We start from the raw sequence: 15302 nt of genomic DNA on the forward strand, positions 1-15302 counted from the left end.
TCTCCCTTCTTTATTTTTTTTTCCCCCCATATGAGAATGAAATGGCCATTCAGTATGGTCTTATTAAAAAACCCCTATACTACCCAAAAGATGTACTGTGTTTGCATATATTGCTGTTCCTTTATTTGTGTGATCTGTGCTTTTTGTAAACTTTTATGTACTATTGAATTGCTTATAGTGCGTTATTTTCAAAGAAATAAATTGTCGCCACTCCTTTTTGCGTCATTTGGATTTAGTCTACACTATTTAAGTTGCTTCGTGTCACTTATTAGCCATGATTAAGGCCTAATGGCCAAAATGCATTGAATTTTTTTGACGACTGTTTACCTGCAATCCTGAAATGATTTGGCTGACTTTCATGGCAACAGTCTTTCTCCCTTGCATAGGCTATGCATAGATGTCTGATAGAAGGGTCCTTTTTGTCTTTGTTTTAGCTCTTTGTTAAATTGCTGGAGGTGGAAGAGACCGAGAGAAAAATGCATCATATGCCTGAAGACCAACACATCCGCTACCAACAAAAACAGAGCTACAAAGTTCAAAGCATCTATGAAGCTCTGAAGATTGGCGTGTGCAGCTGTGAAGAGTGAGTGGGATTCCCTAAGGGCCGGTTCACACAGCGGGCGATGCGAGGCGACACGACTCGCCTCGCCTCGCTCCCGCAAGTCGCCCCCGTTCTGTACAATGGAACAGTTCTGAGAGGAGCGACTCGAGTCGCTCCGACTCAGAAAAAAGGTTCCTGTACTACTTTTGGGCGACCTCGGGGCGACTTGCATTGACTTCTATACAGAAGTCATCTGCAAGTCGCCTCTGAGGTCGCCGCAGGTCGCGGCGAGGCAAGTCGGAGACGCCTCGCCTCGCCTGCTGTGTGAACAGGCCCTAACTTTCCTTTCAAAGTGCAATATTACTGCATTTTTGCTCAGTTATTGTTATATACTGTGTTTTATGAGAGTATAAATTTGTTTTGGACAATTTGTCTTATGGATCCACTTTTAAGTTGCCTTTTATGTAGGCTGATTGGACTTTTTTGCTCCTCGTCAGGCAGATGTTCTAGTCTTGGTATTCCAAGGCATTGTTTTGACAAATAGATTAGCTTGTGTGCAACAGCCTAACTTTTTGGCACAAATTTTTCATTTTTTTTTTGCAAAGTTGTACATTTTCTTTTTAGTGATTTGCTTGCTTAGGTTAAAGTAGAGGGACCTATAGAACCACGCTCTGAGTCATTTGGTCATCCAGATTTAAGGTAGAACTATACCTAAAACTTTTTCCTGGTGCCTTCATGACACCATATATGTGGTAGCTTCAGTATGCTGCCATGGATAGGCATCAGGAAAAGAAAATTGAGTTAAGTATTAATACAATCTTTGTGGTTTTTTTTTTTAGCATAACATTTATAATATTTTCCTCCTTTCCCCATTGGGAAATTTTTACTTCCTGTCCAATAACTAAAACAGGAAATTAGAGGAAATCCCTGCAAATAAAAGGAATTTCTTGGGGACCCCTGGGTCTTCAAATTTGGTGTTCCTATTGGAAAATAGACAGCAATAAATAATCTGACTCTTCCCCAGAACTTTTAACTTTTTTTCTTTTCACTTCAGTGAAATTCTCCCAAGAGACTAGAGACTTATTTCAACTTTGCAGTTCAAATATTGTTCCTTTTTTTTTTTTTTCGTTTTCACATCGTGGTTTAATTCTAAAATGTTCATATTTAATTATTAAAAGAGAAAAACATACAGTTTGTAATTGCATACAAAAATAAATTTATTTCTTATCACCCCATTCCCATTATCCCTCTCCCCCTATTCCAATTTGGAATGAGCACACCTGTATATTATTTTCTAACTTCTCATCCGTTCTCTCTTCTATAAATTCATTTATTTATTTTTTTATGCTAAATTTGGGCTTGAACGTTTTTGATATCTTGGTGAAGAGAACTTTCACGCAGGGTCTGGTTTTCTAGTTTTAACAAGTACAGGCGATTCTAATGTCACGTACACACGTAGCCGTCTATCCGACGGACTTAGTCTGGCGGACTTCCCGTCAGACTGTCCGTCGGACTTTTCCGAACGGGCTACTTGCCCACACACGGCACTTTTTCAGCGGACTAATACGGCGTACTAAGTCCACGTACTATCCGCCCTACTTTTGAAATGAACGGACTCGCCCACGCACGCGGAGGAAAGTCTGCTAATTTCAAGCGGGTCTCCAGGTAGGCGGGGCCTGCGAAGGAGACATCGCTGGCCCTGCCGCCTGGTATGGACTTAAAGGGGAACCCCAACGCCGGAAAAAATTTGGCTTGGGGGTCCCCCCAGGTCCACATCAGACCCTTGTCCGAGCATGCTACCCGGCCGGGCCAGGAAAGGGGGGTATCCGGGGGCCCCCTTATTAAAGGGGGCTGCCGGATTCGGATAAGCCCCTCACCCGCAGACCCCGACAACCAACGGCCAGGGTTGTCGGGAAGAGGCCCTTGTCCTCATCAACATGGGGATAAGGTGCTTTGGGGTGGGGGGGCTGCGTGGCCCCCCCTTCCCCAAGGCAACCCCCATGTTGAGGGCACGCGGCCTGGTACGGCTCAGGAGGGGGGGGCGCTCGCTCGTCCCCCCCCTTTCCTGGCCGGCCGGGTAGCGTGCTCGGACAAGGGTCTGATGTGGACCTGGGGGACCCCCACGCCAATTTTTTTCGGCCCTTTAAGTCCATACCAGGTGGCAGGGCCAGCGACGTCTCCTTCGCGGGCCCCGCCTACCTGGAGACCCGCTCGAAATTAGCGGACTTTTCTCCGGGGCGGGAAAAGTCTGCTCATTTCAAAAGTACAGCGGACTGGCACACACATGGCCGGATTGTCTGCCGAAATGCGAGTCCAGCGGGAAGATTGGAGTGCAAAACTACTTTCTAAATCCGCCGTACTTTCGGGTCAAAAAAATATGCCGGAGCCTACACATGGGGGGGATTGTCCAGCGGACTTGAGTTTGCCGGACTTTTCCACCCGCTTGTTTGATCGTGTGTACGCGGCATAAGAATGTCTTAAGGGATACCGAGCTCTTGTTTAAAACTGTTGTTGCTCTTGGCCTCTTTCAAATCTCTTTCAAATTTTTTTTCTTCTGGGATCCATCTTTCTGTTAGAGGGTGGCTATGTTTGTCCTCCCATGGTCTCACTATGTAGGAACACCCTCCCTTGCTTGCTCCTGAAATGGACTGTGCTCAACGTATGCTTCAAATCCCAGAGTACATGACGGTAATTAATGTGTGCTGCTCTTTTCAAACATGTGGAAGGGGGGAGAACACTACTTGATAAACTTGCATGTTTTTTAAATACCTGTGGTGTTCATCTCCTGTTGTCTTAACTTTGTAAGTTTCATAAGCCAAAATCAATGAGCACTAGGTGTTCACTTTGTCCAAAAAGATCATACAAACCTTCCTCAATTTGTGAAAACATCCAATAATTGGCAATCTGATATCACCACTCTTATAGTTTTAAAGGTCCATCATTATCAAAAATGGTGTGTACTCAAATGTCCTATGCAATGTATGCCACACACTTCATGCAAGTGCTGCATCAAACCAGTGCTCCCTGTGTCCAAATGTTGTGCATGTGTGGTATAAAATTCATGTTGATAAATATGAGGAATATTTAAAATGAGGGGCTTGGTTGTAAATTATAAATGGGTGGTGCCTAAATTATAAATGGTTTAAACTTCAATAAAAAAAATTGAAAGAATTATAAATAGTTGATAGACGGTGCCTCCAGCCAATTCACAGCACTTTATAAAATAACCTAACATGAATTTTTGTTCAGACACTTAAAGAACTCGGGAAATTGTTGTGGTATACTATTTATGGTGATTTCTTACTAAAGTATAACTATCTCCTAATTAAATCTTAATATAATTTATTAAAATAAGTGTAATTATACAATTGCATACAAAACTGGAATTACTGAGGATTAATATTTCATACAATCAAAGACCTCAAAACAATATTAAGGTAATTTTCTTTTAAATTTCAAAGACAAAACCTGGAACCGCTACAACCAACTATGAAAGTGTGATCAACCGTGCTTAAAAATGTTTAAGAGCCCTGAACACTTCTAAGGCCGTGTACACACGGGCGGATTGTCTGGCCAACTAAGTTAGTCAGACAATCCGACAGACAGTCCGTCCTACTTTTGAATGAACGGACTTGACCACACACGATGAACAGACAGTCCGCTGAAAGCTTGCGCGATGACGTGTACAGCACGTACGACGGGACTAGAAATACGACGTCCAATACACTGCAATGCAACCTTCGGCCATGTAAATCCTTTCTGAGCATGCGCCATACTTAGTCCGTCCAACTTGCCTACTCACGAGCGTACTGTCCGCTGAAACCAAGTTTGGACGGACTGTATTATGGAAATTCCGAAAGACTTAGTCCGCCAGACTGTCCGCTGAAAAAGTCCGCTGAAGCCCACACACGAGCGGGTTGTCCGCTGAAACACGTTTCAGCGGACTAAGTTGGACAGACAGTCCGCCCGTGTGTACGCGGCCTAAGACAATATCTTACTCTTCACAGCCGGAGGAGAGAGAGAGAGAGAGCGTAACATATCTTGAAGAGCAAAATGAAAATACTTTTCTATTTAAAAGGTCCTAAATTCACAATCTGTTAAAGTGGGGTGGACCAAAAACAGTTTTCTTGGGGAAACCAACAATAGCCAATTTAGCTGCAATACAAATCTATACCTAATTTACCCATACACAATTTCAACATAAAACATATACTATGTAGGAAATCTTTAGCAAATTGCCCTGCACACTGTAAATAAGAATATCAAAATACAAGCAATTAAATATAACCCTATAATTTTGGGAGCGAAAAAGTTAGTCAGGATATTTAGTCTTAATATCTTCCCTCTCAAAGCAGTGGTGAGATGCAATGTATAAATGGTTACTTCCAGCAGCAAAGTCCAGCAATATGGGTAGTGGTCAGCGGCAGCCTTTTCAGTCGTCCAGTGCGTGTATCAGCAAGTGTGTGTGTGTGTGTGTGTGTTTCCATCCTGAGAGGAATGTGTCTGTTTGTTTGTTTTTTTGATTTATAATGTGGAGTACCATTGTTTGCGTTGATACCTCCCCCCTCATATTTACTATCTCATGGTCGGTTGTTTCGGTAATTTTCAATTTCTCATCTGCCCACTAGTGGTCATTGCAGTTTCATGATTGGAATTCTGATTGTCCTATAATTGAATCTGGTATTATGAACTGTGTTTTTAATATTTCATATTATGGTGATTTCCCACCTTCATACTCTTTGGTGTACTTTGGTTATAAAATTTACACCTTTTAGTAAATGACGGTCATGTTTTCATGGGACAAAACAAACTGGACGTGACATCAGATGTATTATGTCCCCGCCTCTGTGATTCGCTGCCAACGGGCTTCCTGATGACGCTGTTGACAGCATAATGTGTAGAGAAGGGGGCTCAGTACGTCTGACGTATACGACTAATGAATGGTGTTTCTGAAACTCATACTTTATATGTTAACTCTTAACTTTTTGGAGTTTTGAGGGGGGGGGGGGTGTGGGTTGGGGGGAAACTGGGTGGGGTTTTTAAACCATTAATTTACCTCCTATAAACACCAACCATTGAGGTCTTCCAGTGTTTCATCCTGCTCATGGACTTTCTCCAGATGTTTCTTAAACAAAAGTAGCACTACATTATGCTCTCTGCTATTGTGGCACCTTAGTCTGAAGCCACCACCACTTCTCCTCTTCAGTAAGGACGTTTTCCTCTCTTCTTTCCCACTGTGTGCAAATGCACAGGATCCCTGCTTTACTAGACATACCCTTGATGTAGTAACCACATCAGATTTACAGTAATAGTGAATTACATTGAGTGCAAATCGACTGCAAATACTTTAGAGATATTGTCAGCTAAACTATTGCATGAGTTATAGTTCCCATCTCGAAAAGGGTTTATGATTTTGATTTTGGGGGGGGGGGGGGGGGTCCTTAAAATGTATTTCAGTAAATACTGCTGAGTGTAGTGTAGGGTAAGCATCTGTTCAGCGCTCACATATCACATGATTCAATCAACTTAATTTTCTTTAGTGAGTCAGAGGATGAGTTTCTGCAAATTCTGCAAGTTGGGAAGGGCAAGAAGTTGGTCGCTCGGCTCCTCCAGTTCCTTCACAGCGAACAGACGGTGGAAATCCTTTTGACTGTTGTACAGCATTTGTCTTACCTCATAAAGAATGACACCACTGAAAAGGTAAAAATGGTGGGTTTGGCTGCTTGTGGTCTTAAGGGGTGTTATAGCATTAATACTATGATATGGCGTGCACAAGTACTAAAAGTTTTCTTTACCAATAGAAGTCTTGCGGTGGCTCCCCTGCTTGGAGTGGGAAAGACTTAGAATTGTGATTATGTTTTTGTCTGTCCTCATTATCTACTTTTGTGTACAGATAAGAGGAACGCTCTCCCAAACAGGGACTTGACTGGCTCTGCTAGAAACTTACCCTAGTTACAAGGTGCAATGTAGGCCAAGGATAATAATCCAAGCAAAAGCTCCATAGATATGCTGATCGAACTTAAATTTTGTGTAGTCTTTTTATTTATTTATTTATTTTATTTTTTTATGAGGTAGTTTCATAAAGTAAACAAAACTAGATGCTAAAAAATAACTGTATAAAGATGTAATTAGTAGGTGGAACCTAGTTTGTGGCTGTTACAGGCGGTCTTCTACTGATAAAAGGAAAAGTTGACCAGAGAAATGGTTTGTCCCTTCCCCCCCCCCCACCCCACCCCATAAGGCAGGTCCCCAGCTTTGTTCCACATGACCGACATGCAGCTGAGTACCATCTTGATATATATATATATATATATATATATATATATATATATATATATATATATATATATATATATATATATATATATATATATATATATATATATATATATATATATATATATATATATATATATATATATATATAGTGTCTCACTCTCGGGGTATCGTGCATATTCAGTCCAAACCATGAACTGTCTCAGGCGTCAATGTCGGTCCTAGACCTTTCATCCGCATCCTCCTGGTCACTGCAGACATTAACTCCTTCATGCCTGGAGTATTCACACATAGGCCTATAGTTGACACCTGGTTTAAATAGAAGCTCTAGAAGCCCAACTGACCACCCAGGGCCTATGGTTGCCATTCATACACCCTGTATAGCGACTACAGGGATGTGTGGCTTCAGGGAGTCCTTTCTCTAACTGTTATTGATTGTAGGAGCTGGGACGAGCTCCCTCCTGTACCGGCTTTCCCAGTGGCGGATGCTTGGGATCCATATCCTGTTTCAGTGAGCTTGAATGGCACACAAAGCAGTCCAGGGTCGCAGGGCCTATGGGACATGGGGCACAGGCCACATGATGCACAAGATTTCTCTCACCATCAGGGAGGGGGACTCCTTTTCCTCCACCACCCAATAAGAGCTGACCAGGCTTGCAGTAAGCACACAACTCTTTACCCCGGGCAATGGCTGAATTTAACATTTCACCCTCAGTAGGACATTTTTGCAGAAGACTCTCGCTACACAAGTAGTTTCTTTTATTTGTCAGTATAAGCATAAAGCCCTTAAGATGTAGTAACTGTTCCAAATGATGGTTTCATTGAACATCTCATTCTCATGGACCGATGCATCTTCAAAACCGAGGGTGAGCAAGTTGGTACTCCCACCCAATTACAGTCCAAAACTTAGTTCCCAAAAACAATAGGTAATATTTCCCAAAGTGAAGAGTACACTAGACCCCCCCCCCTTCAGCTCTCTTCTTTCTGTCACGTCAGGAAGTCTCCCTTCCCTGACACAAACCCCTGCCACTCTTAAAGGGAAACTCTACCTCCCTAAATGCTTTACAAGTGTTTATTGTTGGAATGGTTATTGTCATTTTGATTTATTTCTATATTTGTAGTCCCTTCCGGTTCTCTACGGACCTCTGACATCTATCGTTAATGAACTACCATTCACTGAGTTGATCCGAGTAATCCAAGAACTTACCACACCTTTGCCAGAGAGCCCAGATTTGCCGCTTAGATTGGCATTCCAGAACCAGGTATGAGTATTTCTCTGGCAATCAACTTTTGATCGTCCTTCACTTACTGTAATACCTCATGTATTGTGTAGTTAAAAGGAGATGGGGTGGGTGTGTGAGTGTATACAAATACTGGTACTTTAAATGAGGTGCACGGGAGGGGGGGTTGGAACTACCTCCATCCCTAATCTGGATACATTAAATAAGTATGGGACTTTAAGTGAGGCAGGCTTTAACACAATGTAGAAGTATATCCATTTATCAACCAGGATAATAAAGATCCATAGCAATGTGCATGAAGGGTAAATGCTCAAAGCATGCAAATTAGTGTAGCACTGGTATTTAATACTGATGCTAGTATTTTTGTAAATTTAAGTTTGAAGCTGCAGTTTGGCTCAGACTAATTATGCTAAAGCTCTGGCTTCTGTACCAGTTTGGCTGGGTTGTACTAATTTCCACTTGACCATGGGTGTCGCTGTCACCACCGGTAGGTGTTGGAAATTCAACAGGCTGAATGCATTGGGTACCCCTTTTACTCAGAAACAGCCTCATGGGCCTCCTGGCCCGATGTGTGTGCTGCCTTATTCAATGTCTCGAGGCCAGCTGACCTGAGGCTCTGCAACTGATAGTATCAGGTACTGTGGGGAAACTCTTTAACTTTGCAATCAGAAGCTTACTGTGCCTTCCTGTGGCACAGGATTGCATAACAAGATCGCTAAACGTATAAAGTCTGTGGCAGAGACTTTAACTGACCTAGCAGCCGATGATATGTTCAGTCAGAGAGGCCTGTCCAGTGGTTGTTGGATCCAGAAAAATGACTAGTGTCGGAGCTAACCTTCTTTAATCCACTTTACAATGGGACACAATGGGACGCCAGCAGCTCCTTCGGGGTCAGTGCTACATGAGTATCAAACTAAACTTGAAAAATAGTAAATAAGACCATAGTATAAAACATTGCCACCATAACATTGGAGAAAATATACAAACACATGAATATGTTGAAATAATATTTTGTACAGAAATAAGGTGTCAGTATGACCAATTGTGAAGCGTGGGGACTGCAACATTTGAAGCGGGGGTCCTCAAACTACGGCCCGCTTGCCACATGCAGCCCGCCGAGGACATTTATCCAGCCCACCCCACCCAAGGCCAGATTCCCAACAAACCAGGCCTTGGGGTGGGCCGGTTGGAACACAGCGGGAGACACAGAGCTCACTGTTAAAAGTTCTGGTGTGCTGTGATAAGTCCGGCCCTCCTCCTAGATCAGCTCGTGTGATGGAGGCAGTGTTCTGTCTATCACATAAGCTGGTCTAGGAGGAGGGTGGGACTTTTATCACAGCGCGCCCAAACTTTTCACAGTGAGCCCTGACACAGCAGCAGGAGTTGCCCGATGTGCACACACTGACTGGTGAGACATTGTTTGACACAGTAAGACTGTGAGGGGGGCTTGCACTGATGGTGAGGGAGGCACTGATTGGACTGCGACATTGACCATCTCATTAACCAAAAGCAGGCTCATAGTTCCCATTGAAATACTGCTAAGTTTGTTGATTTAACTTTACTTGGTCTTCATTTTAAATATTGTATTTGTTCCCGTTTTTGTTTTTTCACTTCAAAATAAGATATGTTCAGTGTGCATAGGAATTTGTTCATAGTTTTTTTTTTTTTGTTTTTTTACCACTTAAGGACCAGCCTCGTTTTTGAGATTTTGGCGTTTTTACATGTTTAAAGCAGTTTTGTTTTGCTAGAAAATGACTTGGAAAGAAAAAACAATATATAATGTTTGGGGGTTCTAACACCCTAGAGAATAAAATGGCGGTCGTTGCAATTTTTTTTTTTTTCACACCGTATAATGCACTTTTTTGAATAAAAAAATAAGACTGCAGTAAAATTTGCCTCATTTTTTTTTTTTTTTTATATTATGAAAGATAATGTTGCACCGAGTCTCCATAGGCATTGTTTAAAAAATTCAACAGGTTGCATGTTTTGCATTAGAGGCGGTCTAGAGCTAGAATTGCTCTCGCTCTACCGATTGCGGCGATACTCAAGTATGCATTCGCTTCTGTGCGTGAGCTCAGCGGGACGGGGTGCGTTTAAAAATAAGTAAAAATAATTTTTTTTTTGTTAAACAGTTGAAAAAAAAAAAAATTCTCACTTTTATTCCCATTACAAGGAATGTAAACATCCCTTGTAATAGAAAAAAACATGGCAGGTCCTCTGAAATATGAGATAAGAGGTCCAAAAAGTCCTCAGATCTCATATCTGGACTAAAATGCCATTTAAAAAAAAAAAAAAAATAGCAATTCAAAAAAAATCATTAAAAATTGTCCCTTTAAGAGCTGTGGGCAGAAGTGACATTTTGACGTCGCTTCCGCCCAGAAATTGTATGGAGATAGTTGGGCCCAATCTTCCCCTCACTCGTCTCCATACTGAGCCATCAAGAGGATGCGATCGCCTCCGCCGCTGCCGACAACTCCGGTATGCAGCGGAAGGCACCGGATTGGGGCGGGAGGAGAGGGGGCCCTCTCCCATTACCGATTAAAAGTGATCTTGTGGCGAATCCGCGCTGCCATAACTAAATCCTCCTTCAAACCGCCGCCATAAAACTGTGGCAGGCCGTCCGTAAGTGGTTGAACTATAGTCCGGTCCTCTAACGGTCTGAGGGACAGTGAACTGGCCCCCTGTTTAAAAAGTTTGAGGACCCCTGCTTTGAAGCTTGATGTTTCGTCAATAATCTGACTCGTCAGGAGCAGATGCTAGAGTGTCTGTATAAAATGGTCTAAATAAGAACCCATGTTATGAGAAAATTATGTACAGAAAATTTACATGGTCTGATCCACAAACTTGCATCCCATTAAAAGTTCAACCTGAGCGATACTGGTGCATCTTTTTTGCCCTTGTTAATAAATAGATATACTTTTACATTGTGTTACAGCCTGTCTCACTTAAAGTCCCATACTTGTGTTTTATGTATTGTATAGGTCAAACCGTAAAGGCTAATGCCGCGTACTCGCGATTGGAATTTTGGTCAGAAAAAGCTCTGATGGTTTTCCCGACTGAATTCCAATGGGATTTCGCTCAAGCTGTCTTGCATACACACAATCACACCAAATTCCGACCGTCAAAGTGATGATGTACAACACATACGACGGGACTAGAAAAGTTCAATACCCAGTAGCCAATAGCTTCCATCTCATAGTTGAATCTAAGCATGAGTGAGTTTTTGCATGTTGGACTTGCATACACACGATTGTAATTTCCGTCGGGAAAATTGAGAACACGCTCTAGAATTTTTGCTAGCGGGAATTTGGCAAGCTAAATTCCGATGGAGCATACACACGGTCACATTTTCCAATGAAAAGCTCTCATCGGTCTTTTGCTGGGCTAAATTCTGATCGTGTGTACACGGCATTAATGTGAAACTGTGATGCCACCTTGTTCCAGCTAGCCACTTGGACCGTGTAGTCGGGATCACAAATGATTCATGTTGTCCACTTTTTACTTCAAATCTCCCTCTGCCCTGTAGAGCATATCCCAGCATTTTTTATTTTTATTTTGCTTATTCCCTGTGTTCTCAGAACCAGGATTCCACAATTCTTGTAGGGCCAGCTGCTGTGAAGTAAATCCCCACTCATGTAGGCACACTTCTATCATCTAATTTCCCTAGTGTGGAAGCAGTCCCTTGATATTCTGGGCAGTAACATTGTTTAGCTTGGAAGGAAATACATTTATGCCTGAGGGGAGTGGGACAGCGAGGGATGGGGGCTAAGCTGATTTCTGTAGGCAGGGCTGACATTGCTTGGGATTTTAGTGCAGCAAAAGCACTGTGCTGTCACTGTACAGTTATGCCACGTACATACGATCAAACAATCGGGTGGAAAAGTCCGGCAAACTCAAGTCCGCCGGACAATCCCCCCCCCATGTAGCCTCCGGCGAACTTTTTTTACCCGAAAGTATGACGGACTTAGAAAGTAGTTTTGCACTCCAATTTTCCCGCCGGACTTGCATTTCGGCGGACAATCTAACCGTGCGTATGCCAGTCCGCCATACTTTTGAAATGAACGGACTTTTCCCGCCCGGAGAAAAGTCTGCTCATTTTGAGCACGCCTCCAGGTAGGCGGGGCCCACGAAGGAAGCGTCGCTGGCCCCGCCACCTGGTATGGACTTAAAGGGGAACCCCAAAGCCGAAAAAATCGGCGTGGTGGTCCCCCCAGGTCCACATCAGACCTTTGTCTGAGCACGCTACCCGGCCGACCAGGAAAGGGGGAGGGACGAGTGAGCGGCCCCCCCTCCTGAGCCGTACCAGGCCGCGTGCCCTCAACATGGGGGGGGTGCCGCGTGGCCCCCCCACCCCAAAGCACCTTGTCCCCATGTTGATGAGGACAAGGGCCTCTTCCCGACAACCCTGGCCGTTGGTTGTCGGGGTCTGCAGGCGGGGGGGCTTATCGGAATCCGGGGGCCCCTGGATACCGTCCCCGAATGAGTATGGGGTACAATGTACCCCTACCCATTCACCTGTAAATAAAAGTAAAAAAACACACACGGGTTAAAATAGTTTATTGCACAGTTCCGGGGGTCTTCAGTCTTCGGGGGTCTTCTCGCCGGACTCCTCTTCTCCGGCATTCTTCTTCGCCGCCGCCCTCTTCTTCCGACTTCGGGGGTCTTGTCCCCCTCTTCGGTTCTTCTTGCCGGGCCACCGCGCCTTCTTCTAGCTCTTTTACAGGCGGTGGCCCGGTCTTCTGTCGCTGCCGATTTTTGTAAGGGTTCCTCTTTAAGTCCATACCAGGTGGCGGGGCCAGCGACGCATCCTTCGCGGGCCCCGCCTACCTGGAGACGTGCTCAAAATGAGCGGACTTTCCTCCGCGTGTGTGAGCGAGTCCGTTCATTTCAAAAGTACGGCGGATAGTCCGGTGGACTTGGTATGCCGTATTAGTCCTCTGAAAAAGTGCCGTGTGTGGGCAAGTAGCCAGTTCGGAAAGTCCGGCGGACAGTCCGCCCGGTTAGTCCGCTACGTGTGTACGTGGCATTAGAACTGCACTGAACTTCTGGCAGATTACCAGGTATTTTTCTGTCTTTGCAGTACGTTTTTAAATGTAGGGATGAAACTTGGGGAAACGTGCATGCTTTCCAGAGAGGTGGTGATTTTTTTTTTTTTTTTTGAGGGGGGGTATCCCAAATGTACACAAGTATCTAAACCAACTTATTTTTTTATTTTTTTTCCCTGGGACTGAAATTGAGGGGGTTGTAAAACCTACGTATTTTTCCACCTTAATGCATCCTATGCAATAAGGTGAAAAAAAACCTTGCAGTGACGAACCCCACCCCCGTTTTACTTGCCTGAGCCCTGGAACTTGACGCACTGTCTCTCTGCCCGGGGTTCTCGGCTCTTGATTCAATAGATTGATAGCAGTGAGCCATTGGCTCCTGCTGCTGTCAATCAAATCCAATGATGGGGCGGGGCCAAGTCCTGCATTCTGCCTCTATGGACGCCAAATGAAGGACTTGGGAACGCACCCACAAGGTAATCCCCCAGGGAAGTGCTTCTCCCAGGGGGTTATCTGGTGTGGGGAGGAGCCACGAGAGCTGCCAGGGGACCCCAGAAGATGAGGTTCAGGGCCACTCTGTGCAAAATGAGTTGTACAGTGGAGGCAAGTATAATATGTTTGTTTAAAAACACAAAAAAAAAAACCCTTAAAATCACTTCAAGATTTCCTCTCAATTCCTGTTGTGTCTAAAGTACGGAAAATAAATACCACCAGTATATACACAGCAAAAACTATTTATTTCTTTCCTACTTTTAAAAAAGAAAAGCCAAACCAAAGGTTTCGTGTGTTTTATTTTTATTTTTTTGAGGTGTTTAGATCATCTTTGATCAGCATAGGAATGTTTCCACCCCCACCCTCGTACATGAGTGGTTCCATAAAGATTTGTGCTCCCTGCACTTGTCTGGAAACACCCAGAACACACTGGAATAGTAAATGGCTATATACTTTATAAACAATTCACTTACATATGTGATTTGCAGCCACTAAGCAACAAGTGAGATATGCTGTGTAGCAGGTATCTCAACATGCCTGGATTTTGTAGGATGAGAGAACAGAAAATATGACCTCCACAATACTCTCAAAGTGTGTGTGTGTGTGTGTGGCTTTTATTTTTTTCTGTTTGTTTTTTGATGGAGGGGAAATAAAGTTAAAACCTTTGTATGTTTTCTGGGTCCCTGCTGGCAAGATTGACTGACTGACTGACTGACTGACTGACTGACTGACTGACTGACTGACTGACTGACTGACTGACTGACTGACTGACTGACTGACTTTTGCTTCTGATACAAAAAATGAGTGGGGTGGAATGGAGCGGCAGGGAAGCGTCCCCATTGCAAGGTTTTCCCCCTACCTGACGCTTATTTGTCAACTGTATACATTTAGGATTTCCTCTTTTTGTTTTGGTGACAATGGTCCCTGGGACAAATAGTGGTGCCTCTCTCCTCTAGGGACATGAATGGCAATTTAAAAAGTTTCCAAGTCTCTCTCGCTTTTTCTAAAACAAAAAAAAACTTGCTTTACATTAATTTTAAATGATTGTGGTTTTCTGTAATAATTTTTTTTTCTTTTTTTCTTACACTGAATGTTCCTTGATTTATAGATTATCAATGTGAAATTCTCTCACAGCTATGGAAATGTTTGTTTTTTGCTTGTCTCTAGTTTGGAATCTCCCTGTTGTATGCATTACTGAGCCATGGAGAGAGCCTATTGTCTTCTGATACACCAATGGAACCATGCATTGGGGACTTTGAAAAATGGTAATGAGTATCTATGGAGTTTTGTTTCCCTATGTAACCCTGCGAGAAGCTGTACCCTTTTTTATAATTCATGACCACCCTATGGCAGGTGTATCGGAGCTCTCGCTGCTTAGATTGCTGAAAAACATATGGATTAAGTTGGTTGACGTTTCAAACCTCCAGCATCTATCCAATAACATCTTAAATATTATGCTGAATGATGCTTTCGTGCAATTAAAAAAAGGCGTTTTAGTAAACTTAAATCAATTCTACATCATTAGCATTACTGTAGTAATGATGGAAGTCCTTGGGAGTTTCACCTATAGTAAATAAATTTCTATGGCACACTAAACTATTCAGGGCCACTGAACCAATTTGAATCTGGTACTTGCTGATACAGATTTTCTTTTTTTTTTATAGAGAATTCTTTGAATTTGGTAACTGATAAATCTTTGTATATGTT

At 43.2% G+C, this 15302-nt stretch overlaps 1 protein-coding gene across 3 annotated transcripts in view; it reads left to right on the plus strand.

The window, feature by feature from the left end:
- The window catches only part of PATL2 (PAT1 homolog 2), a 115906-nt gene that overhangs the window by 89723 nt on the left and 10881 nt on the right, over nt 1-15302 (plus strand). For all 3 annotated transcript variants that reach the window (XM_077479942.1, XM_077479943.1, XM_077479945.1), the window contains exons 15-18: nt 435-583; nt 6082-6241; nt 7939-8079; nt 14763-14860. In XM_077479942.1, the coding sequence (XP_077336068.1) occupies nt 435-583; nt 6082-6241; nt 7939-8079; nt 14763-14860 (548 nt within the window). The remainder of the gene's footprint in view (nt 1-434; nt 584-6081; nt 6242-7938; nt 8080-14762; nt 14861-15302) is intronic.

The sequence above is a fragment of the Lithobates pipiens genome, unplaced genomic scaffold (assembly GCF_037356315.1).
Source record: "Lithobates pipiens isolate NorthernLeopardFrog02 unplaced genomic scaffold, aLitPip1_a1.2 Scaffold_16, whole genome shotgun sequence".
In the NCBI taxonomy this organism is placed as follows: domain Eukaryota; kingdom Metazoa; phylum Chordata; class Amphibia; order Anura; family Ranidae; genus Lithobates; species Lithobates pipiens.